The 26,826-nt window shown below is 40.7% G+C and overlaps 1 protein-coding gene across 3 annotated transcripts; it reads left to right on the top strand.

Moving 5' to 3' along the window:
* The first annotated feature begins 7,935 nt into the window (after positions 1–7,935).
* On the top strand, positions 7,936–24,743 carry ASMT (acetylserotonin O-methyltransferase). 3 transcript variants are annotated; one of them, XM_051806847.1, is made up of 8 exons: positions 7,936–10,533; positions 11,862–12,036; positions 13,195–13,324; positions 14,159–14,227; positions 14,756–14,874; positions 15,605–15,745; positions 16,907–17,029; positions 24,346–24,743. In XM_051806847.1, the coding sequence occupies exons 1-8, from the start codon at positions 10,462–10,464 to the stop codon at positions 24,555–24,557; spliced, it is 1,041 nt and encodes a 346-aa protein (XP_051662807.1). In that variant the 5' UTR covers positions 7,936–10,461; the 3' UTR covers positions 24,558–24,743. The 3 variants fall into 3 exon arrangements, with proteins under 3 accessions (XP_051662807.1, XP_051662808.1, XP_051662806.1); XM_051806846.1 differs by lacking the exon at positions 24,346–24,743 and adding an exon at positions 17,805–18,381 and having other exon boundaries at positions 7,939–10,533; XM_051806848.1 differs by lacking the exons at positions 15,605–15,745; positions 24,346–24,743 and adding an exon at positions 17,805–18,381 and having other exon boundaries at positions 7,937–10,533.
* The last annotated feature ends 2,083 nt before the right edge of the window (positions 24,744–26,826 follow it).

The raw sequence follows: 26,826 nt of genomic DNA, 5'->3' as shown, positions 1-26,826 counted from the left end.
TAAAATCTGCAGAAGCGCTGTATAAGAAGAACCTGTTTGTTGAAAACATCACTCAACACATTTGAATAATGAAGGTCAGCTGCTCTTCTTTATTACCCTGTTATGTTACAGCTATGTCAGCTGTTAATTCAGCAGGACGTGCTCCATATCTACAGCCTTCAGATGCCATTTTCCTCACACTGATGCATGAAATCGAAGTGTGTCCATTTCCTTGAGTGTCAGAGGAGCACCGTGTGCTGCAGCTCAGCTGGATCCCTGGCTGACTGAGTTTCTATGTTACTTTCAGTGAATTCATGTGGGATTTGTTTTTTGCTAGACCATATTGCTGAAATCTTTGTAGTTACTAGCTGCGAACAGAAAAGGTAGACATTTACAACACTAAATTGTGAGGAACTGTTGTGTCCCTTGAAGACTGAGAGGCCTTCAGTCAAATCAGAGGGCTGGGCAATCACCAACTATATGAAGTTTAGCAATGACAAGTGCTGGATTCTGCACCTGGGATTGGGCAACCCTGATTGTGTGTACATACTGGGGAATGAGATGCTGGAGAGTGGCCCTGCAGAAAGAGATCTGGGGGTGGTCGATGTGAAGTTGAACATGAGTCAGCAGTGCCCTCGCAGCCAGGAGGACCAACTGTGTCCAGGGGGGCATCAGGCAAAGCATCACCAGCCGATGGAGGGACACCTCCTGAGTTGAGGGAGTTGATTGTCCTCCTCTACTCTGCACTGGTGTGGCCTCAGCTTGAGGGCTGCATGCAGTTTTGGGCACCACAGCACAAGCAAAAGAGACTGTCCAAAGGACGGCTATGAAGATGATGAAGGGCCTTGAGGGGAAGTCGTACGAGGAGCAGCTGAGGTCACTTCATCTATTCAGCCTGGAGAAGAGGATGAGGGGAAACGTCATCACAATCTACAACTTCCTCGTGAGGGGAACTGGAGGGGCAGGCACTGATCTCTCTGTTGAACAGTGACAGGACCTGAGGGAATGGCCTGAAGTTGTGTCAAGGAAGGGTTTAGGTTAGATTTTAGGAAAAGATTCTTCACCCAGAGGGTGGTTGGGCACTGGAACAGGCTCCCTGGGGAAATGGGCACAGCACCAAGCTTGCCCAGATTGATATCTTGGGTGGAGGTCTTGATAATGTCAGGGAGATAATCAGGGAAATGTCAGTTTATAGTGCTATTTTCAGTAAGTTATAAAGCTATGAATGCAGTGTTGTTTCCAGGGAGTGGAAACAGTTAAAGCAGTAGCAGTTACCAAAAAGTGTTTGAGTCATACTAGAAGAATCCAACAGATAGTTAGTTGATAAAAAAAAGGCTGTACTTGATAGGTTATTTTGCTCCAGAGAAGATGCCAAGATTAATTTTTATATCCCACCCTGAAATGAATAATTCCATAAGCTCCCTTAACATTTAGGGCAATTTCTGAGGCCTAAGAAAATTACAGAATCTTAGAAAGATTTGGGTTGGACCCCCAACAATGCAAGACCTTAAAGATTGTCTAGTTCCCACTCCCCCTGCCATGGACTAGAACACCTTCCACTAGTCCAGGTGTCATGGGTAGAGTGGGAGCTTCAGATACAGTTTACTAGAGAAGCCCTCCCATCGAGTCACAAGGTGCAGAAAGGACTCCCTTGCTTTCTAAACTCCTCAGAGAGGAGCCTAGGTGCAGCTGCATCCAATCTTAGCCCCAGACTTTGTCAATGGTTTAAGTCTAAGGAATTATGAATCTTTGTACAACTTTGTCCCACAGGATTAAGGATGGGAAACCAAATATATTTATATAAAAATAAATTATTTATTGTAATAAATGATTAGACAAGAATATCTTAATCAGAATTATTTACTACACAGTACAGAAGCTAAAACTACTAGTACAGTAGTATAGTGTAATATAGTGTACTGTATCAAAGCAATTATGTTCAAGCAAAAAAGCCAAGCAGGTAGAGATTAATGTTACGAACAACCATGGGGGAATCAGGCTTGAAGAGTAACCTCGAGGGGCGTCCTGACCCAAGGGAGGAGTTTCCTCATACACACTCCAAGAAAGGGATATGTTAGAAGAACTTGCTGTTAGAAAGTGGCTTGTGGCACGGCCTGTGACACTATTCCATGGTAAAACTCCCCACCCTGGGGAGGTACAAGTTGTTCTGGAAATATGTAATAACTCATAACTTCGAGTGTGTGGGCTTCCCTTCCCCACCCCCAGCAGATCAAGACCATCGCTTCTACAACTACCAAGTTCCATCACTGAATCCAGTGGGTGGTGACTATATATATTTTTCCACTCTTATCCTTTCTTTTCCTTACTCTCCCTTACCCTTATCCTAACTTTCCCTTTCTCTCCCTTATGCATTTTCCCTAAAGGTTATTTTTTTGCCATATTGCTATACATGACAGATACAGATGATAATACCCAAAATGGCAACATATCTGTTTACCTTTGAAACAAAGTTGTTCTAAAATAAACCCCACATATATACCAATTTTTTTGGTGTCGTTTCACTCTAATCCACCCCAAGGGATTTATTAATAAGAATGTGGGTTACCTTCTGCATTCTGGGGTGGGTCACAACATGTTTAGGTGCTAATTGCATAAATCTTACCTGATTGCTTGGATTTGCTCGACTGACTTTCAGGACCTGTCTAAAAGGAGATAAAATTAGTTGGTGTTTCTTCTTGTAACTGTAAGTCTTTGTTACTTCTCCATTGACTATTGTTTGAAAAGTTGAAGCCTGAATATCAGTGTTGATCTTGACTGAATGGATGGCAGCCCCAAGGGTATAGGGTAGTCAAATCCTTGATGATGGTAGAAGACTTCAGTACTTGTCATTCCTCTGAAAGTGTTAAGTTTATCCCATGCATTTGACTTAATTTTTTTTTTGTGTCCTGCTTTCAAAATCTGGAGGTCTTCCTATGCCATTGCAAAGCCAAGAACTCAAATAGTTCACAGCTTCTTGCCCTGTGTCAGGCAGCCATACCTGTCAACTTTAAGCTTACTTTAAAATCAGGATTTGTTGCTGGGGAAGGCCTAGGTTCACTCTTAACTCTTAACTTATTTCCCCCATAAGCATTGACTGTTGTAGTATAAATACAAGGTGTATATTCCATTAAGCCATGGATTGGGCAACTTCATGCTCCAGCAGTATGTTCACGCCTGCTGGAAAGCCTTGGCAGCTGTGGAAGAGACCTGAGCCCTATTCCACATACTGGGTCCCAAGAAGTTCCCAGGGTTTCTTTCAGTGTTCTGCCTCCTTTCTTGAGTCTTAAATCACATGAGGAGGCAGGAGGAGAGTTTTCTAAGTTGTGAGGATGCACCTCTCCTGTTGCACTCAGCGCCAGGAGAGATTTCACATCTGTCACCATGTATCCCTTTTGTCCTTGCAGAGGTGCCAGGAGAATAGGATCGAGTGGGAAACCTCCTTGCTTTTGAGGTTGTGTAGGGTTCTGGAGTGTATTAATCATCTAACGATACAAGGGAGCATGACTTCATCACAGACTGCTTTGAGCAAGGTCTGAGCTGGAGGGTAAGAGGTTTGTGGGCCAAAGCTCCTGAGCCTCCCTGTGCTGTGCAGGAGCTGATGCATGCACTTTTTGCACATGGTTGTCTCACTGTGGCTATTGGCAGTGGCAACCAGGAGTGGTTTTCCTCCAGCCCTTGTGAAGCAAAGAAGAACATGAGTCTCAAAAGGGTAAGACATCTAAGTTCCTGCTATGGACAGTGTTACCACATATTCCTATTCTTGTCCTTAAAGAAAAATGTCTCCTCCTGTATCTGTGTGAGGGCCAGTGAGCCTCTGTATTTAACAGACTTTTGGCCTGCAATTTTCTTTTTGTCTCCTGGCCTCAGCCTGCACTAGGTGACTCAGGAAGCAGCTTATTCAAGCTAGAGCTTCTCCACAAAAGCAAGGCAAAGCCCTTTAGTATGATTATTGTGATGCTTTCCATCTGCTTACTGTCTGCTCTGGGAAAGTAATTTTCATAACGTTTGAGTCAAATTGCTGGAAGTAATTGATATTAGTAACAAATGATTACCAAAGCTGTGACCATATCCATAATCTTTTTCTAATTGGCTCTACCTTTGTAATCTATTCAGTGACCTAGAATAAGGACATAGGCATAATTAGCTATGCATATAAAAAACATATGATAAGTTATCTGGAAGCGTCATCCTTAAAACTGACAGATAAAATGGGAATTTTTGCAGTTGCTTCCAAAATTGTGAGAGCAGGATTCAGTGCCACGAGGCTATAAACACAAACTAATGAGAATTGATTATTGATCAGGACTACCTGGTGTAACAGACAGATAACACAGAAATGCCAAAAATAATGTTTTGCCATTGTTTCTGCCTGTCAAAACTTCGTACCAAAAATTCTGTCAGCTTTCTACCAGAAGTTCTCACTAGAGCTTCCTGCTGGAGTTTTCCTGCCAAAAGATCCTGCTATTGTTTATGGTTATCATATCTCTTCAAACATCTGAATAGGGCTATGTGCCAAGAAATCACATACAACCTCCTTTGAACACTATAAAAGTAGAGGAAAAATTTGGGAAAACTAGGGGATAGAGGCGTGGGAGAGAGAATTGGCTACTGCGGCCGAGAATCTATCCCCACCTCTCCGCTCACCTTTCTTCTGCCACTGCATACTGCCCACCTATCACCGGAGACTGGAACCCTGCCGGCCTGGAGAGGATTGAGAATCACCGTGCGACATACGCGAGTTATATCTTATCCCTCCACCCTGACCATATTTCTGAGGGCTGAAAGGTGCGGCTGAACCGGGACCCTTGCACGGCCAGCCTGGGACACAGCTCTCGGCTTGAGTGGCGAAACAACTCATCCTGGCTGCATTCCAGAGAACTAAAGCTGTTAAGACACCCCCCACCCCCCCCCCCCACCCCCGAAGTAAAGAGATAACATCGAAAAGCGGCAGAGACAGAGAAAAAAAAAGGCAGAAACAGCTTCTACCCCCCGCCCCCCACAGGCCAGCTCAGCGGAAAGGTAGTTTTGGCGGTATCTTTTCTCTGCTTCTAGAAGTAATCTTAGCATTTTCCAACTTTTCTTATTTTTTCCTCTTTCTCTTTGCATCTCTTAGCAATCAATAAAATCAGTTTCGGCATCAGCAGATATCTTGTGTAAGTTTTAATTTTGCTCAAAGGGAATATTCGAATCTGAAGTTCTTTCTGCAACATTTAAGCAAATTGTAACACCTGGTCATCACACTAGTGTCAGCTTTAGAGCAGTTCTTGAACATGTATGGTATCACGTAACAGACTATTGTGGCTGCTCATATTTGACAGCAGAGGTAGAGATGTTGTTAGATTTTATATAAGACAGTAATTCAGCCTAGTAGTTTGGCAAATTCCTTAATTTGTAAATGGGTGGGAAAAATTGACCACTCATGTCTTGTATTACTATACAAAGCAAATTTGTCTTTATTATACTAAAGATGAAATATATATCTGTGTTTTGAACTGGTATCCTGCCTTTGAGGTTTGGTTATTCCGGATGCAACACCTATTTCATTAAGCTTACGTTGCATTCTGTGGATCTGGCCCTTCCCCAACCTCATGAACATGTTATTTGCAGAATGTGTTTTTTCTGCTTCACGATAAATTTGCAGAGTTGTCTCTAGTGTTTCTATAAAGCAGCGGTTTAGTTGCAGTTGATTCTTCAGAACTGGGTGCACAGAAGAGAATCATGGAGTAACCTATGTTCCTACATGTACAAGTATTGTTGTTAAAAAGAAGTGTGCCTCCATTTTTAATTTTTTTTTTTCTACTTAATCTAATATGGGGTTCTTGAGGCTTGTTAGAAGTGGTACGCACCACCATCCTTTCTTCTTTAATACCATTAGTTGGCACAGAAAATTAATTCGATCTGATTCCCTCTGCACCCCCAAGTACATCTGCTGCCTCACAGAAAAAATAAAAAAATAAAAAAAAAATCACAGATTAGCTCAAGCTAATGCTTTGCCATAGTAATATGTTATAAAACTTTTGAAGGGCTAAGGCCGATTGGAATTGCTCTCTAACTGATACCTAATCTGGCTGCATGTGCACTATGGCACTTGTAAAGTGAGCTCTTCCTGCTCTGGATGGGACATACAGGGGTGCTGTCCATGAAATTGGACTATTTGTAGGACAATATGAAGTAATATGTCACTCCCAAACACTGCCAACAAAGTGTCTGAAAAAGAATTAATCACCTTCAGACTAGATTTTCCCTGCAATTGCACATGGCTTGCTGCCATGGTTTAACCTCAGCCAGCAACTCCACACAGCTGCTCACTCATTCCCCCCTGGTGGGGTGGGGGAGAGAATTGGGAGGGTAAAAGTGAGAAAACTCGTGGGTTGAGATAAAAAACAGTTTAAAGTAAAGCAAAAGCTACGCACACAAACAAGGCAAAATAAGGAATTCATTCACCATTTCCCATGAGCATGCAGGTGTTTGGCTCATCTCGAGGAAAGCTGAGCCTCTAAAATGGCCTGTGCAAGGCAATCGCTTGTCCAGAGTTTTCCTTTGTGATGCTTGATAGAGCACAAGTAGTTTCTGAAATCAGAGCCTACCTTAGCTGCTATCCATCTTAGTTTTCTTTTTGCATCTCTCTCTCTCTTTAAAGCATCTACCATTTTTTCCTAGTGAACTTGGTTATCCCCAGGGAGTCTATGCCTCTTCTATACTGCCGCCTTCCTCTGACAGAGATCTCAATGACTATTAGGTTGAATTATTTGTTGAGAGATTATTTGCAGTTTGAGAGATTATTGCAAGTTAAACTCTGGATTGCTTAAGATGGACTTTAAAAGACATTCTCAGCCAGAGTTTTTACTGAAAGTGAAACTGAATAGAAGAGAGTGTTTGCTTAAAAAATGAGCTAAAATAGAGGATTTCCTGCCCACTCCAAGTATTTGCAAGTAGTATATGTGATGTAAACAGGAAAAGAATGAAATTAATTGGTGTCAAAAAATGATAGAAGAGAGAGTTATACTACTAGGAAAATACATCTATTGTAAAATGTGAGAAGAATTAGAAGTTGCAAAGAAGAATATGAGCATTTTGTTAAAACTAGACTTTGCATTTCAAATAAAAAGTATGAAACTAAGCATCTTGGCTTTTTAGAATTGTTTCAAAAAAGGCCACAAACTGTATCATCTTAATGTATTTCCAAGCCATCTCTTATAATCTGGGCATACTTAGAAGCTTAATAATGATAGAGAGGCACAGTTGTCCTTTTTTCATAGATAATTTCTTACTTTCAAATGTTATGCCAAAATGATATGTTGTTGGGTTTTCTTTTTGTGTAGCATTTGTCTGTAGTGAGTTAGTTAGGCAAAGGAAAATGTGTCACCAAAATAGAACTGTAGAGGTAAAGTAACGGCTTTAACCTGCACATGGAGTTTTCAGAGAAAGCAAGCCATTACAATTCCATCTTCATGAATGCATTTGTAGCTTAAAAGGAGCTTAAAATTTAAGCCTCGCTGATAATTTACTTGGAAACAGAACACACTGCATGTGGCTTTGCATCAGTCTGGTGTGGGTTATTTGCAACCCTCCACCCCTACATCTCACTACCAGTAGTAATCCCATTAGATGATTATGACTGGTGTTCTCAACAGAGAGATTTAGCCATAAGTGAGAAAGAACTTCAAGTGAGTTTAGTTAATTGGGTGGTCATTTTTTTACTGGAGACCCTTGTACCCTATAACTTTGCCTTAAGTGAATGTGTTTATGGCCAGTTAAGGTGTGCTAGTCTGCAACAGTGCACATAATAGTCTGTTATTTAGTCAAAACAACAAGAATCAAGGGTTGAGCACTTTTGTACTTATGAATCTGTAATGCAACTGTACTAAATGTCACTGAAATATGTGATTACCCTCTGTGGCTGAGTCATTTGAGGAAAGTGATCTGTAAGCTAGTGAACAGCATCTAACTCTTCTTAGACTTGTTTTGTTTAGCTCAGCAGAAGAGAAATGTGTGGGGAAGTTTTGCTTCCAGTATGGTTGATAGTCTGGGGTTGAATAGTTGTTATGATCGCAGGAGTGGGAAATTTCTTGGCTTGCATGGAATTGCAAGCATTGCATTTTGTTTCTCAGTATCAGGCAGAATATGACTTTAGCAGAGAATTTTTGTTTTTATTTTCCTACAACTTTCTAATCTTTTTGGCTAACAATGTTTATCTTTGGCTAGTGATGTGTGAATAATCACACTATTTATTTCTCTATTTTCATTGGAGGAGAGGGAAAGCTGTTGAGGGAAATAAGTTGACTTGGTTACTCATACAGGTGGAGACTTAATGAGAAATTTTTAAAGTTTCTTTTCCTGCAGAACTGTCTTTGGAATGAATCTGAGGAACTAAAAAATCTGTAGCGTGTTCACCAAGAGAGGGTCTAGATTTGTCCAAGTGAATGAACTCTTCAGATTAGCTTTTTGCATATGCAGATGGCAGTTCCTAAATAATAACTGAGCTCCTGTGCTCTCCTTGAGGTAGGGATAGAAGGGGAAAGTGTTCATTATGAATGTACCTGTGTTCTTGAAACCTTTGGTGTCTTGTTAAATGCAAGCTGCACAGATTCCCTGTCACTCTGGCAGAGAGGTGTGTTGTGATCTCCGCAGTACAAAATACACAGAATATTAGTGTCTAAGCTGTACTGAACAGTGAAGTCTGGTGCACTAGCAAGAAAACAGCCCTATATTTATAGGCTGTGTTGACCAGGATGAGGAGCTCTACATGTTTCTACAGATTGGTGTTTGCTGTAACTCTTGTATGTTTGGACCTACTACTCTGGTAACACAGAAGACCCTGAGGTGTTAAAGCTGGAGGAACGGGTACTGTTTCTGTGTACAGAGGGGAAAAAGGCTGACATCTTCTTGGCTAACTTTAACAACTAACTCTCCAAGTAAGTTGCTACTTCACCACTGGCTAAAAGAAATAGAACCTCTTTTGGCTAAAATGCAAGGATCTGAATGAAAAATTCAGATTCACAGAAGGAATATATGGTGGAATCTTTCAGTTGAAAACGTTTCACTGCATTCACAAAATGGTCAGAAAGAATGTGTGACAACTTTATACTGGCCTTTTTCTTCTAGAATGAGGCAGGTTCAAAAGAGAAGCACAGGACTAACCTTCAGCTTCATTATATAAACACAGGCCTATTTCCTAGGAAAGGAAGATAATATGAAAAAGTTGCGTTGGGATGAAGTCATGAAGTGCACTCTTTAACTGTATACTAAGCTGATGCACAAAAAATGACGAGCTACATCTTCTGTATTGCTGAAGTTTAGCCCGTTAAACACTGAAGCATGGAGAAAGCCAGCACTGAAAAAATGCTGGTTTGTAACATTTTGCCATCACTGTATTAGCTAAGTCAAGTCTCATTTAGCTTTGTTGCCTGAAGGATCTCTAAATATATGATGTAAAAACTGTAAGTCTTTTCCTTGATGGAAAGGCTCCTTTCTCACCTGATAGTTGCAACGTCTGCCCAAAAAGTCAAGATGGCCAAGACTTCAGGCATTTACAAGCTGGAGAGATGGACAGCAGGACAGAAAGATCTCAGAAAAATAATCCAGGGGTTTAATTTTCTGATGAAATACCTATGAGGTATGTCCTGCATGAAGTTGAAGTCTACACCACATCTTGCACTTGGCAGTCATTTCATTGTTTCTTCCCAAGGGCCTTCTGCATGCCCATGGTTAGTTTTGCAGAGAAGGTGAGGAAGACTGCAGCAGCCAGCTGGAAAATGTTTTGTCATCCCTCAGCACCCTGCTCTGCCAAAACACAGCAAAGCACAAGTAGGTCACCCCTGCTGTGGTGTTGCTATCAAACAGGTATTGATTTCTAAGCTGTTATGGGGGGAGGGACCTGGAAAATACAGAAAAGTAACAAGAGTAGACTTAATTCCTCATAGGCCTCACCTGAGTGATCACTGTCAGAGCAAACTAGTCACAGCAACAAAGCAGCAAACAGATTCTTCCAGCTTCTCTTTGGACTGGCTGCTTTTACACTTAGGGGTGGGGTCTACCCTACTGCCAGCCCCAGGGTCCCCTGCACCTGTGCCTTTCACAGCAAGTTTCAAGTCATGAGTAAGACTTTGTTTATGGACTCTGGTGCATTGTGCTGAGTTCTGGTTCTTGATGCTTTTCTGTGCTGATTCCTGTTTTGCTTATTACAAGCTTTCAAGTGCTTCTCAAGTACCAGCATCTTAACTCACTGATGAACCATGATACAAGCTTTAATCCACATGGCTTCTTTAGACTTATACTTGATGATGGAAGATCCAAAGAAACAGCTGAACTGGGTAGAAAGACCCATCAAAGCCAAATAACTCAACTAACGTGTTTTGTAACCAGTGTGTTTTTCACAAGCAATAAGATTAAGTGGATCAGCTGGCATGCTTTGTGCTTTGTGGAAAGAAGCTTATTTAAATTAAGAGGACCAGAGAATCTGTGTCTCAGTCCAGAAAGAAGATGGGTTCCACAGAAGACCTTGACTATCCTCAAATCATTGTGCAATACAGCAATGGATTTTTAGTCTCAAAGGTAAGAAATATAACTCAGTCTTAGAAAGAGAATGCTGACAGAAATATTCAAGGATTTCACTTTAGGTCCTGAATGTAAATCTTTGGAAAAAGTGAAAGAAAGTGCCTGGTATAATGACTGTTTTTCCAACCAGCATTTTATTACGGCACAAAGGTAGAACTAGTAATTCCATTCTCCATATGTTATTTGCCTTTCTCTGTGTGTAAGCACATGGGCATAAAATTATAATATATAGTGAAATGGACAAATTTTTTCCTTAATGTACTATTTAGTTACTTTTCTTATTGTTCCTTTCTGCACCTATGGCCAGCACAGCAAGAGAAGGAATGCTCCTTGGGTTGTGCAAATACCATTGCATCTTAATGCTCCTAAAAGATGGAGCTGACAGTGAAGAGAGGAAAAACAGATAATGAAAAATTACTTTACTTTCTGAGAAAGAGGAGCACCCAATGCTTTCCAAATTAACGTAGTACTATGTTTTTGAGAAACGATCTCATCTTTGATTAAGCCATGCTTTACTCAGAGTAAAAAGAGCTTCTTTGCATAAGGTATCATTGTAGATCAAATCGTATATACAGGCAGTCAACTGAGTTAATGCCTTTGTTGTTGTCTCAGGAGTGTTTGTGTGACCAGAGTAATACTTGTAAAGTTGACTGTGTACAGCTTAAGAAGGGTGCTTTTCTTATGTATAGTAGCTATGTCTGTCTGAAAGTTGCAGGTTGTTGCTGGAGAAGTTTCACACTTTCTCTATGGAAAGACAGGGTGATTTTCCTGGCCTAAATGAAGCAGTTCTTCTGGCTGAGAGGAGACTCCCTACTTCTGGGAGACCACCTTCACATCAGTCCCTGAAAACAGGGTCCATAGAGTGGGATATTCCCCACTCCACGGTTCAGTGGAGCATGCATTAGATCCTTAGTCAAAGAACAAAAACATAAACAGAGAACAACCACCACCATCCAGTCTTACCCTTGTTCTTTCCAGGCAAAAAGCAAGAGATACTGTGAAAATGTGCTCCAAAACTAGGGAAGAGGAAGGAATATTTACACCCAAAACCTCCTCTCTAAATGTGGACTTATGTGAGCCAAAAGCATTGACTGGCTTCACCCAAAAAGAAAAAAAAAGAACAAAAAGTGCATTGCATGCCCTGTATGTTATATTGGTGCTCAGATCAACTACATTTTAATAACTGGACTTATTTGTATGAAATAAAATTTTACATGGAAAAAATATTATTTTGTGTATATTTTCTCCAATAATGCAGTTTGAGAAATTCAGTAGGCTTTACTGATTTCACCTGATCCCTCAGTCCCACCTTTCCTTACCCCCAGGTTATGTTCACTGCCTGTGAGCTGGGGGTGTTTGATCTTCTGCTGGAGTCAGGAGAACCTCTGTCTTCAGATTCCATTGCTTCATGCTTGGGTACCAGCATCACTGGGATGGAAAGACTGCTGGAGGCCTGTGTGGGACTGAAGCTCTTGGCAGTAGAGGTGACACAAGAAGGAGGTAATAAAGGCAGAGGAAGGGGAATAAACTAAAAGACTTAAACCTCTGATGGTTTTTAAATGAGGTAAGATGTGTAGGCAAAGATGATACCTAATATTAGGTAAGTTAATGTAGCTGGAAGAAGGAGGAAATCACTTGGGATTCACACTTCAGCTGGAAGAGAAGTGACAAATGTCAGCATAATCACAAGTGTAAGGTAAAATCCAGGTGAAGGGCTCTATATCCCTAAACTTCTTTGTGCAAGAGCCTCATGTGACCTTGGAGGCAATATTCAGGATCTATACAGAGCTGGTCTCAAGAAATCTCTGAGGTATGGGTGTGATTTTAAACTTTAAAACAAAATCCCAGGGTGGATGGGCAACAGGTTTTGGGTTTCTTTGAGTATTTACCATTGTATAAACTATTTTGATCAAAACTGAGAGGTAACATAAGTTTGTGCTTGCATGAGAATCATTGATTCCACTTGAACAGAAGGGTTGTCTGGCCACCAGCCTGCTGGTCAGGGCTATCCAAAGTCTTAAAAATTGTGTCCCCTGCTCTAGCTTGTGTTGCCATGCTCTTGGTTAGGGCTTATAGCTGTTGCCCAGTGAGTTTAGGGAGAGCAGGATCTGTCTTTTATATTCCTTTGGTATCCCAGTCCTGTGGGTGAGTGATGCTGTCACAGATGCATTGGAGGAAACGGGAGATTTCTGTGAGCCCTTTAGGCATTCTTCTGTCTGCAGAAGGTCCTGCCCTTTTGAACTGAGAGAAGATAGGTGTAGCTGGCATGCTGTTTTGGGGACTTGTCTCCCAATTGCTGACCTTGATGATCAGAAAAAGACTTCTATGCAAAGAGTTCTTATTTAGATAGAGCACACTGAAATCTTCCTCTGAGCACAGAAGCCTGTAGGTAGATAACGGCACTTGTAAGGTATTCTTTTTGCACTTCTGGAAAGAAATGTTTGGTTCTGCAGTTGAGTATAGGGAGATACTGTTTACTCAGGCTAAATGGGGCAACACAAATTTCAGCAGACCTCACCCACTGCTCATTGCAGTTGAAGGATTTGATTGTAGAAGTAATGTGGTTGTGTCTTCTGGCAATAAATACCATGCTGTACAATAGACTTGGCAAGGTGATATATCACACATGTTAGTAAATATATTCATTTCACCCTTTAGCCCTCTACAGAAACACAGAAATTTCCAACATCTACCTTACAAAATCAAGCCCAAAGTCTCAGTATCATATGATGATGTATTATTCCAATACAGTCTACTTGTGCTGGCAGCACCTGACTGAAGCTGTGAGGTAAGGAGGAGTGTTGTGTGATGTATGTTGCAGCCTGCCTGGCTGCTCTGAGTGGTGTGTTTCTGGGAAAGGGCTCAATGAAGATGCTGGCTTGTTCTCAGAAGTTAAAACCAGCAGGTAATTTCAGCTGTTAACACGGCTGATATGTGTTCTTCCCCCCCCCTTGTTTTCCATTTGTGTGTGTTCTTGTTTTCCTTTTCCCTCTGATTATAGAGATGATTTAGAAATCAGATTTCTGTCTATTTCACCTTCAGGAAAACACTTTATCATTACAGTGGTTCTTACCCGAGGATGTATCACCAAAGTAAATGATGAGTAATGATGGCTAAGGATGCTTCTGTTGCAAAGGTTTATAGGAGTGGTTTAATATGTGTCTGAAGTTTTACTTGTTCCAGTCCATGCAACTGATGACCAAAAATGGTGTGTATGATGGTGATGATTGCACCAGTCTTGTACCTTTACCTGAGTTGTGTTCCTATAAATTACAGATTCCTAGCATGTTTTACGTTGGAAAGGACTCTAAAGAACATCTCCTTCCAACTTTCCTACCATGGACAGGGATACCACTCACTAGATCAGGTTGTTCAAAATGTCACCCCAATGTGACCTCGAAAAGAACCAATCATTCTTGTGAAAGGTTGAGAAATATATCAGCATGTTTTGGCACGGTAAGTGAGGGTGCCTCTAGAGTCAGTGCAAACAGACTGACATATATTCTGTACAAAGCTGAGCACCTTCCACAGTGATGCTCTAGCTGAAACTACAGCCCTGAGGTGTATTTGGGGTAAAAGAAAAGATATCCACGCTCATATGCATTTTTGTCTGCTATTTTAGAGAAGGAAGAAACCAATATGAAAGAACTTTTGGGATTTCATCTCAAGATCCTTTTGGAGCAATGTACAGGTAACTATTAGTATATTTATAGAAATTTTATTTTTCTTATTGTAGATAAAAATAATGTTTTTAATTATGACTCAGGATAATTAAATATATTGACAGGAAAATCCCTCTCATCAGAACTGTCATGCAATGTTTTCCTTTCTCAACAGTATCAATTACCAAGACACTGTCCGATATTTCGAATAGAAGTATATAATTTCCTAATCTGAGAAACATATCCCAAATCTCTGACAGAGGCAATGGTAGTTGAAGGAAAAAAAAATCCCTTGGAAGCCTGAGAATTAGAAGCAAAATACATGTTAAATGGTAGATTTCACTAGTCTTGATTCCCTATTTAAATGCATGAATTCATAGCTGTACACTCCTGATACAGTACAATTCAATGAAGGTTTATGTGCAAAGAGAACATATTTCATGTCGATAAAAGCAGAGATTAGTATTTATGTTAAAACTCTTAATAAGTTATATGATAAGAATCATCAAGAATGTAGTAAGTAACCTTCTCTATGTGCTATTTTTTTTTATTACTAGATCAGAAGAAGAAATGTTAAAATTCATGGCTGGCCAGAACTCAGTATGGAGTATATGTGGCAGAGATGTTCTTGCTGCATTTGACCTTTCTTCTTTCACACAGATCTATGACCTGGGAGGTTAGTGTCAGTAGAACTTCTTTAACTAGCCTCTAAACTGTCTTTTACAAGCTTTGAAAAGAAAGATAGCTTCTATGTTATATGATGGGCAAAACAATGGAAAGCAGGATGTATTTCAGCAATAAAAGGAACATTTTACTGATTTGGTTGGGTTAAAGACAGAAATGTGAGAGTGATGAGAGCAAGGAAGCTGAATGCTTTTCTCTACAGAGTCTCAGTTATGTGAGCAGTCAGCCATTCCCTTGTGTATGTGGCAGCTTTGACAATTTTTCATGCCTTGCTTGATACATTCTTCCAGTGCCAGGCTCTTTCCCTCCTCCTCTTCAGTCACTGTCATTGATATACTGCCTACAGCCTGTTGTCCTGCAGCACCCTGCTGTCCAAGCACTGCTCAGTGCTGCCAGGATTCATGGGATGGGTCAGGATCCACCTCCATCACTTCCCCAGCACCCGGTTTAGTGGCTGTTTATCATTTTTCACTTTCCAGCACCCAGAACTGGGTCTGGCTGGGAGGGTGTGTGAGAGCTGTAAGGGGTGGGGCTGACCCAGAACAAAAGGCACCAGTGGCCTCTGCCATCCCTCCATCTTCCCTTTCAGCAACACGTGGGGAGCAATGTACATTGTCAGATTCCACGAGGCTGAATCCACCATTGCCTGCGTGGTTTCATGGGGGTGTTGCTGAACAGGTTGGTTTTGTGTCAGTGCTGACTTTCTTTTGCTCTCCCCAAAGGAGGCGGAGGAGCTTTGGCCCGGGAGTGCGTTTCTTTGTATCCCAATTCCACAGTCACAATTTATGATCTACCAAAAGTTGTGCAAGTGGTCAAAGAGCAATTTATTTTCCCTGAGGAGCGTCAGATCGCATTCCATGAAGGTGGGTGTGGACAGTGGCGTAGTGTTGCCACAGCTGTTGCTCTCAAGGCCCTGCTCAGAGGTAACACACAGGAGGCTCATGTCTCCAGCTGCCCCTTATGGGGGCTGAGTGTCCCAGGCTGCAACCTCCCCAGCCCAGGTCTGCAGCTGTCCCAGATAAGCATCTGTAGCTATCAGAGGCACAACTCAGTTGTTCAGCAACACAGAAGCTCTTTATTCCTGAACATAACTATTTGATTTTTTTTTCAGTATGAGGGTACATTAAAAAACAAAAGCATCTTGCAGTTTTGAAATCTGCCATGCCTTGTTATAAGTTTTCCTTACACTTCCCTTTCCTCCTGTGAAAACCTTTTGGCAGATGTGAGGGATGCCAGGCCTGCTCTGAGCAAGGGGTTTTCCTTGTCTCATCATAATTACTTTCAAGTCCTAAGACATTTCAGACCATAAAAGTGAATGAGCTAGCTCATATTCCTCTTGCCCAGTCCATTGGTCCTTCATCGTCTCATTTTTCATTCTCGTCTATGATGAAAATGCGTGTAGGGAGATATTATTTTTAATGTTTACAAAAGCCTTCGAAGTGTTGGAATGGCTTAATGTTGCTTGATGCTCAGAGAGAGAAAAGAAGCCTTGAGGAAAGAAAGGAGTGTATAAAAACAAAGATGCAACAAAAAGGGAGAAGAAATGGTAAAGTAAAATGCTGAGAGAAAAATCTGAATGCAGTACACCAGGTGCTAAATAAAAGGCATGATAATGAAGCTAGTGCTAGGAGGTGAGAGGTGTGTATTCTTACTTATGTATTTATGAGATGACTCTCTGATTACTGAAGGTCTTTGAAAATTTTCTTAGATAAGGGAATATTCTTTCCTTTTTTTCATGACAGAAATCATGAAAACATGTTCCTTAGTGCTTTATGAATCTGAATTTATATCACTGGAGAAAACCTAAACTCAAATGCTTTCCTTTGCCTCAAAGGCTGTTTCAGGGTGAGCTGCTGCTTTTAAATGTTTCATATCTTGAGGCTGAACAAGAGTAAAATTCCCTATGCAGTGCAACATTGCACTCCAGCTGGTAATTCCATTGTTGTTTGATATGTGTGATAGACATGGCAAGCCCAGAACTGGACAGAACTGAAAATATTTACTTATGGGTTCTTACTTTACAGGAGACTTCTTTAATGATTCAATTCCTGAAGCTGAACTGTATATTTTATCCAAGATACTGCATGATTGGGATGATGACAAATGCAAACAACTGCTGACAAAAGTCTACAAAGCTTGCAAACCTGGTAGGTGTGAGCTTGTAAAGAGCAGAGAGACTCTCGCCTATCAGTAATGGAAAGCACACCAGTCTTAATTCTCAATTGGGGTGGCAGAGTTTCAGTGCAGGGGCTTCTTGGTTTGGTCTTTTGCTTTCCTAAGCCATCCATGTGAAACTGAGCCAAATAGGGCCAGGTCTAAGACCTCTTTGTCTGGCTTCCAGTTTTTGTCTCCTCTACAGGGACTCCTCTTTCAAAACATTAAGGTGTAAGAATTGAGGATTTTGGGTATTGTTTAGATAGGTGTATGCATTGTAGGGAACCAAACAGGTGTTTCAGTTAGAGGCCCTGAAACAGCGGCTCAGCCAGAGGCTCTGAGATAACGCAGGAATCCACTAAAAGACCTTGGGCAGCCTGAGAAGGAGAGAAAAGAAGCTGCTAACTCCTGCGGAGTGAGTAAAAGTCCCATTAAGCATTACACTGAACCCTTAGAGCTTCAAAAGCACTACCTACAGAGCCAAGTTCTCAACAAAATCAGTAAACTCCTGTGGATTTCAGCTGGAGGAAGCTTCTGTCCCAGCCATAGCATCCCCTTCAGTCTTGTTATGTCAGTACCTACACAGCCAAGCAGAGACATGGTCCAATGCTTTTGTTCTTTCATTGTCTTCTGTGATGCTGAAATATGACTCAATGTAGAGGCTGCTTCTTCCTGAAACTAAAGGTTAGGATCTGTCCTAGTAACAGCTCAAAAATAGCTCAGCTTCTCAGAGCTCAGCATGTTCTTCATTGCTCTTCATTCAATCAGGTGGTGGAGTGCTGCTGGTTGAATCACTTCTGAATGAAGATAAAAGTGGGCCTTTAGAAACCCAACTGTATTCAATGAATATGTTGGTCCAGACAGAAGGAAAAGAGAGAACAGCAGCAGAGTACAGCAAGCTCCTTGAGGCAGCTGGCTTTGGAGTGATCCAAGTCAAGAGGACTGGAAAACTCTATGATGCTGTTCTAGGAAGGAAATAATAGTACACCTTTTATGTACTTAACAAGACAGAATAAGCGGGGAAATATGCTATTCTCTTAGAGGAGAATCATCAATGCAGCTTTTAGTTATGGCAGCCAACTTTTTTGTAAGCTGATATATTGACAGAAGAATCACTAATGACAAAACTTGAATGTGCACGTACTGCAAGTCTGGCAGCCTGACCAGGCTTGCCTTTGGATCTGGAAGAGAGAGAAAGAAATCAACATCTGTTCCACAAGAGAAAACCCACAAAAGAAATGTGCAGTGTGTCTGCTTCAGATTTTATCATTCTCTCTGATTTTAACACTGTATCTGACAAAAGTAGAGCTGAACTTGTACTTGAATTCCTGCAAAATAAAACTGATTCCTGTACAGAACTCTCTTACCTGAATTTTTATTCCTAAGGAATTTATATAATAAAACCAAACCAAATTTATGTCTTCTTGTGGTTAGTCTTTTCAGAGTCCTATGAGAAATCCTGTCTAAGTGTTGAGGAGTTTGGCATGAAATAATGATATTAATTTTCAATTTCCTCTAGATTTTGATTTCATTTATGAAAAACAATTTTGTACCTTAGTGGTTGTTTGAACCCCTGGGATTCTCTTTACAGGGTTGCCCGGAGGATGGTGCAACAAAGTCACTCTGTTATGCACTTGGGAAGTCCTTACTGCATGCCTCCTGCTATTCCTTTAAATCATTTGATCAAGCACAGACCACCATTATCCCTGCAGTTCTTGGAAGCAGAATAAGAGATTACCAAAGTGAGAAACATTTAGAGAAGGCAACAGAAAGTCATTCTCTGCAGTTGCTTCTTGAGCACTGATTGTGTTTGCCCATTAAGCTGGATAGTAGAGAAGCTTGAGACAGTTTTCTCAGTAGGCATCTAAAGGAGCCTCCCACTACTATCATTGTAGGTAGAGCACTGGGAGAAAGTAGCCTCAATACACATACATATGCAGAAATAAGGTTTCAATCTTATCACAATTACAGAGACACGGTGGGACAGCATGTATGATTGGAATGTTGGTTTTTTGGGTTCTTTTCCTTCTAAATAACAAACACTGTGAGAAGGACCTGAAACAAGTGCTTTGCTGCATGCAAGCAAAGTAAATAGTACCAGAGGGCCCAGAATACCAGAGGGCCCAGGAGTACAAATTGAAATCAGACATGATCCACTTCAGATAACTTCAACAGGTGGATAGAAACAATGTAAGACTGAATTTGGATACATGTAGACTTGTCTAACAGCCTAGTTCAGCTGTCCGTGTGTGATCCCATTGCAGAGATGCCTCTAAGGAGAATGTAAAACAGTGATGAACCCAAACTATTCAGTGCTTGCATTTGTTCAGAACTGGGTGTGCAGAATGGAAACCACTGGTCCTTGTATTTGTACATGTGTGAGTATTTTTGATTATCGTTAAAAGGAAATGTGCCTCTATATTTTTATACTTTATATGGTACTGTGTTCTTGAGGCTAATTTGAAGTTGCATGCAACATTCTATCTTTAATCACAGCAAAGGAAATCCGTTTGACCTGGTATCCCCTCACATGCCTTATCCTCTCTATACATCTCTTGCTGCCTCACAATGAATTTGTAGATTAGCTCAAGCAAATGCCTTGCCATAGCTGTAGGTTAAAACTTTTCAGGACTAAGTCTGCCTGCCTGGAACTCTATTTTTATCTTTAGCTAAGCTAATGACATATGTCCTGTGGCAGCTGCAAAGTGAACTCAGCCTACTCTGGATAGGATGCTCAGTGCTGTCCTTGGAACTAGGCTGTTTGTAGGACAATGTGGACAGATAATGGTGTAGTAGCACCACAGTTACCCTTGCCAGCAATCTCTACTTGCCAGGCAAGTGCCTAATCAAGGATATTTCATCCTCAGACCAACTCTTCCCTGCAGTTTTGTGAATCACCATTGTCACATAAAGGCTAGAAGTCCCAGGAATTGTATGGTAAAAGAAAGTGCTAGTGATGTCCATGTTTCCTACTTTATTTGGTAAAAGTCAAAGTGAAAATGTTTTGAGATTTCTTTTCCATAGAACTGTCTTTAGAATGGATCTGAGGAACTGAAAAAGCTGTAGTTTGTTCACTAAATGGTGGTCTAAATTTGGGCAAGTGAATGAAGTTTTCAAGCTTTCGTTTAGTGCACATGCAGATGGAAGACACTACAGAGAAACTGAGATTGTGCACTATCCTTGAGGCAGGGATAGTAGGGGAAGACGTCCCTTATGAATGTAGCTGTGTTCTTGAAACTTGTTGTCCAGGCCTTTCCTTCAGAGTAATGGTGTATTGTAAAATGCAAGCTGAATGGATTCTGGGCTATGTTGTCCAGGATGAGGAGTCACACACTGTTGTACAATTTGACGTTTACTCTAACTTTTGCATATTCAGACCTAGTATTCTGGTAACACAGGAGACCCTGTGATATTAGAAATCAGAAAAGAGGTACTGTTTCTGAGTTGTATATAGTAGAACATTTTGAATGTTAAGGATATGTAGATGTCCATAATGTAGGGACATCTTTTTTAAGACAAATGGTTAAGGTAATCAGCCTAACAGACAAAGTTAAGAAACAGGAGCAGTAAGAAACCACACCTATGTACAAAAGCTAGCAAACAGGCACTGAGAAGCACAGTGCCAAATATCAGAACTCCCTGACCCCTCTGTAGAGGACCACTGGAGGAAGCCCAAAAAGCCCTGAAGAGGTTTAGCCAGACATTTTTAACTGAGAAGAAGGGCAGAAATGAAATTATTAAAGGGCTTAAGAGAGAGAGAAAACATGTGAAGTTAAAGTGGGGTTGTGGGAATTACTGTGGGGCTTGTGGTAAACTTGGAATACTTAGAGAAAGGACCAAAGGCAGGAAAATTGAAGAATCAAGGTAGGGGAAGAACCATCCCAGTGAAATAGAAAAAAGGTGAGATAAAATGTATTGATCATGTTTTGCAAGCTGCTGCTCGACACCTCTCTGGCCAAGCTGCATGCCTGATCAATAGAGATGTTCTTTTTATTAAGCTCTATCCCTTGCTACCTTCTGTTTCATTTTTGCAAAACCTTCCCGCATCAAAAGCCAGATCAGTAGAGTAGAGCTGCTTTTGAACAAGTCCCAGGTAAGACTCCGCTTTGGTTTATGAACTCTGGTGCATCGCACTGAGTTCAGGTCCTCGATGCTCTTCTGTGCTGATTCCTGTTTTCTTTGTTACAAGCTTTTGAGTGCTTCTGAAGTACCAGTGTCTTAACTGACTGAAAAACTGACAATACAAGCTTTAATTCACACGGCTTCTTAAGACTTATACTTGATGATGGAAGAAAAATATCTGATAGAAAAACACATCAAAGCCATATAACTCATCTAACACATTTTGTAACCAGTGTGTTTTTCACAAGCAATAAGATTAAGTGGATCAGCTGGCATGCTTTGTGCTTTGTGGAAAGAAGCTTATTTAAATTAAGAGGGCCAGAGAATCTGTGTCTCAGTCCAGAAAGAAGATGGGTTCCACAGAAGACCTTGACTATCCTCAAATCATTGTGCAATACAGCAGTGGATATTTAGTCTTAAAGGTAAGACATATAACTCAGTCTTGTATAGATGTCTAAGACTGAAATGCTCAAGGGCATTCTTCCCTAGAGGCAAATAGTTCACAATAAAGCATCCTAATACTAAACCGACTTTGGACTTGAAATAGGCGTGATAAAAGTCTAAGGGGAAAAAAAAACAAACCAAAAGCAAACAACTAGGGCAGATCTAGCCCTCAGGATGGACCTAACATTTATTGAGACCCCTCTGACCTTTGGAAGCTTGGACAAGTAGATGTTGCCGCCTCATGATGTTTTAAAAACATAGAGGTTTACATCTGAGGGTTTTTTGTCTGCCTACCTCAAATGTGGAAGGTTCTTCAGTGGTGAGATTTCTTCCCACTTTTCATTTCTGGAGTTTGAGAAACAGAGAGCTGACTTCAATTGCCTTTTTTTCCCCTTGTTATACCACGCGAAGAACAAGATTTTTCAACTATTTCTTCCCTTTCCTAATTTACCATGCAGACAGCTGAGTTTGATAACATTTGTATATTATGTCCCTTCGGATGGAAGGGACTGTGAATACAGAGTGTCTTATAATGACTCTCTTCCAGACAGCATATCATTAAGGCAGACAGGGAGCAGTTTCAATTTCCTTAATGTTTGCTGATGCTGTTTTCCTGTGTGTATGTGCATTTGCATAAAATTCCTCTATTCAATTTCAGTTTTAATTTTCCTCATTAACAATCTACAGCGATTTCAAAATTCACATTCTTGTCATGTTTTTGAAAAGCAATCTCAACCACGTTCTTACTGAAGGTAAAAGTGTCTTCTCTCTCATGGATGTTACCAAGTCATTTACCAGTGGTACGAAATGAGGTAGCTGATGATATTAAATTAGGAGGAAGCATTGATTCCCTTGAGGGTAGAGAGGATTTACAGAGACATCTTGACAGATTAGTGAACTGGGCAATCACCAACCATAGGTAATTTAAGAAGAACAAATTCCAGATCCTGCACCTGGGATGGTGTAATCCTGGATTACTTGTAGACTGCAGTACAAGAGGCTTGAGTGCAGCCCTGAAGAAAGGGATCTTGGGAGTTTTGGGTAATGGTAAGCTCTGTATGAACCAACAGTTTGCCATGGTGTCCAAAATGGACAATTGTCTCATTGGATGTATTAAGCACAGTGTAACTAAGCTGTTAAAGGAAGTGGTTGGCCCACTATACCCAGCATAAGTGCAGTCTCACTTCAAGTACTATGTGCAGCTTTGGGCTCTATAATATAAGAAGGATATAAAAATGAATGTTTTCAAATTAAACTAATGCTGAAAAGAAATGCTGAAATTCATGGCTGGTCAGAAGTCAGTATAGAGTAAATGTGCTACACGTATTCTTACCGTATTTGATCTTTTCCCCTTTCAGGCAGGTCTGTGACCTGGGATTTGACTGACAGTAGATCTTCTTTAACAAGGCTCTGAAAAGTTCTCTACATGCTATGAGAAGAAAAAATAACTCCTATAATGTATGACAGGTACAGCATTGGAAAGCAGGATATATCTCATAATCTTGTCAGCAATAAAGGGAGAATTTTACTGTCATAGGTGGGTTAAAAAGAAATGTGAAGGTAGTGAGAGCTTTGGGAAGTGCAGTGTTTTTCTCTACAGTCTCATTTGTGTGAGTAGGGGCTTATCCCCTTGCGTACATGGAAGCTTTGTCATTTTTTCCTGCCTTGCTTGATATGTTTTCTGGTGCCAGACTTTCCCTTCTGCTCTTCAGTCAGTTCCATTAGGTTGAGAGACTCTCTGCAACCTCTTACACTGCTGTCCCAGTGCTGTCAGGATTCACGAGAGCCATATGGCTCCCTTGAGGGTTTCATCACTGCTTTCTCGACTCCTGGTTTAGTGGCTCTGCTTCTAATTTGCCAGCTTTCTAACCGTGGAAAGAGGAAGCCAAGGAAGGCTAGTCTGCAGTGACTCCTCTCACACTATAAATACCACAGTCGTGATTAGATTCCCAGTGTTTGGATCCCAGAGGCCACTAAGACTGTTACCACTAGGCTGGAGGTGATGTCATTCACTTACCTCTCATTAGCCTTTGTCTCTTTGTTGTCATCAACACTGTGTCTGCATGTCTGGCTGTGAGGGCTCCATGCACACCTCGGATGAGGTTCAGAGGTGTTCCCACCTCCAAGGGAAGAGACTCTGCAGTGTCTTTGTGCTGCAGGTTCAACTGCCATCTCTTTTAGCTTATTTTTATTCAAGATAATAAAATCTAATAGAGTGGTTAGATAATGCTTCTACCAATGTTTGTACCTTCTTTATGTGGACTCCTTAAAAGGCATTTTTCTAAGAAGGATTAACACTTAAATATTTTGTGGTATTTTATTTTAAAATAACTGCTCTGACAAGGAATATCAGATATGTGCCATAACACTGTGTCCTTAGAGACGTATATCATAGTAAAAGTCCCATTAAGCATTACATTGAACCCTCAGAGCTTCAAAAGCACTGCCTACAGAGCCAAGTTCTCAGCAAAATCAGTAAACTCCTGTGGATTTCGGCTGGAGGAAACTTCTGTCCCAGCCACAGCATCCCCTTCAGTCTTGTTATGTCAATACCTACATAGCCAAGCAGAGACATGGTCCAATGCTTTTGTTCTTTCATTGTCTTCTGTGATGCTGAAATATGACTCAATGTAGAGACTGCTTCTTCCTGAAACTAAAGGTTAGGATCTGTCCTAGTAACAGCTCAAAAATAGCTCAGCTTCTCAGAGCTCAGCATGTTCTTCATTGCTCTTCATTCAATCAGGTGGTGGAGTGCTGCTGGTTGAATCGCTTCTGAATGAAGATAAAAGTGGGCCTTTAGAAACCCAACTGTATTCAATGAATATGTTGGTCCAGACAGAAGGAAAAGAGAGAACAGCAGCAGAGTACAGCAAGCTCCTTGAGGCAGCTGGCTTTGGAGTGATCCAAGTCAAGAGGATTGGAAAACTCTATGATGCTGTTCTAGGAAGGAAATAATTCTCTCTTCTTCTGTCTTGCATACATAAGTGGAAAAATGAAATAAGCCATCCACTTGATTTTTAGTTAAGGCAGTCAACACTTTCTTAAGCTGATGCACTGTCAGTAGAATCACTGACTGTTGAGCTCATAGGGATTGCATGTCTGAGTGTGGGAAAAATAAATTAACACCTACTCCATAAGAAATTGTCCATGAAAGAAATGTACCAAGAAGAGCTTATACTTTCTTATCTGTTCACAGTCTCTGCTTCAGGTTTTACCACTATTTTTTCCAAGTTTAACACAGTACTTGACAAAGACAAATTTTAATTTGTACTCTGTTTGCTTCCTGGAAAATAAAACTCCTCACTATAATGAGTGCCCAGTTTCTTCGAATTTCCTGAGGACTGATATAGCACAGAGAAAATTCTAATTCCTTGTTGATGAGTCACTTTTGAACCTGTAATTCTGTCCTAAAATATAGGAGTGAAGGGAGAGACAATTATCATTGATATAGGAAATTTAAAAAAAAAAAACCAACCCAGCAAATGAAATATTTCTCCTTCCTTTGCTACAGTCTGTGACACACATTGGTACCAGGTATAGAGCAACATTTACACAAGACCTGGACAAGGTTAGCAATATGATTTGTTATTAGAGGAGTAAACATGCTCCTTGCATATTCTCCTTCAGATTTAAGCACTGGATTTCTGGATATGAACAGTCAACATATAACTGTTGACTGTTGATTTCAAGAGGAAACTTGCTTCTGAATACAGTTTTTCTCTTAATAGAAACTGAACAGAGGCACAAGGTGATCTTTTACTGTGGATTATCTCATCTGTGGAAAATGTGCTTCATGGAAAGAGTTTCATGGATGAGGAATGGACTTGGAGGAAGAAGTCCAGGCTGAATTTTGTTGTTGTAATTTTAGGGGATGGAAACTTTGGTTGTAAGTGATCAATTCAAGGGCAAGGCAGTGTCTAGTATTCATGGAGATGCCAAGACACCAGAAAGGTCCAGAGTAAGCTGATATGAAGAATGATACTGTATTTCCTTTAGAATACAGCTTAACTTCTGAAAATAGAACTTCACAGCAATATTGCAGCAATATATGGGCTATCACTCTTGGTAGTTCTGGACAAAGTGTAATGTGCATATTTAGAACACTGTATGAAGTAAAGTATACTTGGTTGTGATGAGTTGACTCTGGCCAGCAATCAAGCAACAGACCCACTGCATGCTCCCTCCCTGCCCCCAGCAGTGTGAGAGAGAGAACTGAATGAGAAAAGGCAAGAAAGACCTTCTGGATCATGACAAATACAGTTTAACAAGTGAAAGAAAGAGGTAGGAAAAAAACCCCAAACAAATAATCCCCCAAAACAAACAAACAAACAAAAAACAATCCAAGGGGTACAAAGGCAATCACTCACCACTTCCCACCAGCAGACTGATGCCCAGCAACTTTCTGAGCAGCAGCTGCCTTGGAAAGACTACCCATAGTTTTTACCACTGAGCATGAAGTTTCATGGTATGGGATATCCCTGTGGTCAGTTTGGGTCAGCTCTACCTGCTATGTCCTCTCCCAGCTCCTTGCCCACCTCCAGCCTACTTGATGCAGAGTCAAAATATGAAATAGGGAAGGCTCTGATGCTGTGCAAGTACTGCTCAGCCATAGACATAACACCCCTGTGTTATCAACACTGGTTTGGTCACAGATCTAAACCAGAGCACTGTATCGAGTGCTGTGAGGAAACTTAGCTAACTCCATCCCAGCTAGACTCAGTACAGTGGAGATATAGGTCAAGTGCATGTTTTAACAAAAAAATCATCTGTCTTGAAAAATGGATGTCCAACACACTAAACACAGGACCAGTGCCAGAAGCAAAAAAGAGGGGAAAAAAGTACTGTTTTGCACCTCGTGTAGGAAAAACAAAGCAGAATCCTGTCCTTGCAGGAACCCTGAGTGTCTTATTATACATCTAATGTTTCTGTCATGCCTAAAGCATCATACTGTTCATTGCCTGAGTACGTAACAAAACCATAATTATATGTATAATCTCCCTTGAAATTCTCCTGTTATACTTCTGCATGTTTAAAATCAAAGCATTCTAAGTAGGATACAAACATATTGTCATCAAATCAATTCGTATGTGAAGTAATGAGTGTTAGGCATGTGAAGCAAAGGAAGAGTTAAGACTAGTTTATATTTGAGATATATATTTTCTATATATTATATATATGTGTAAACATGATCAAACTTTGAAATAAAATTTATTACAGAAAAAGT

The sequence above is a fragment of the Manacus candei genome, unplaced genomic scaffold (assembly GCF_025592945.1).
Source record: "Manacus candei isolate 608988 ecotype Guabito, Panama unplaced genomic scaffold, ASM2559294v1 h1tg000069l, whole genome shotgun sequence".
Classification (NCBI taxonomy): Eukaryota; Metazoa; Chordata; class Aves; order Passeriformes; family Pipridae; genus Manacus; species Manacus candei.
This window is presented reverse-complemented; position numbering and strand designations above follow the sequence as displayed.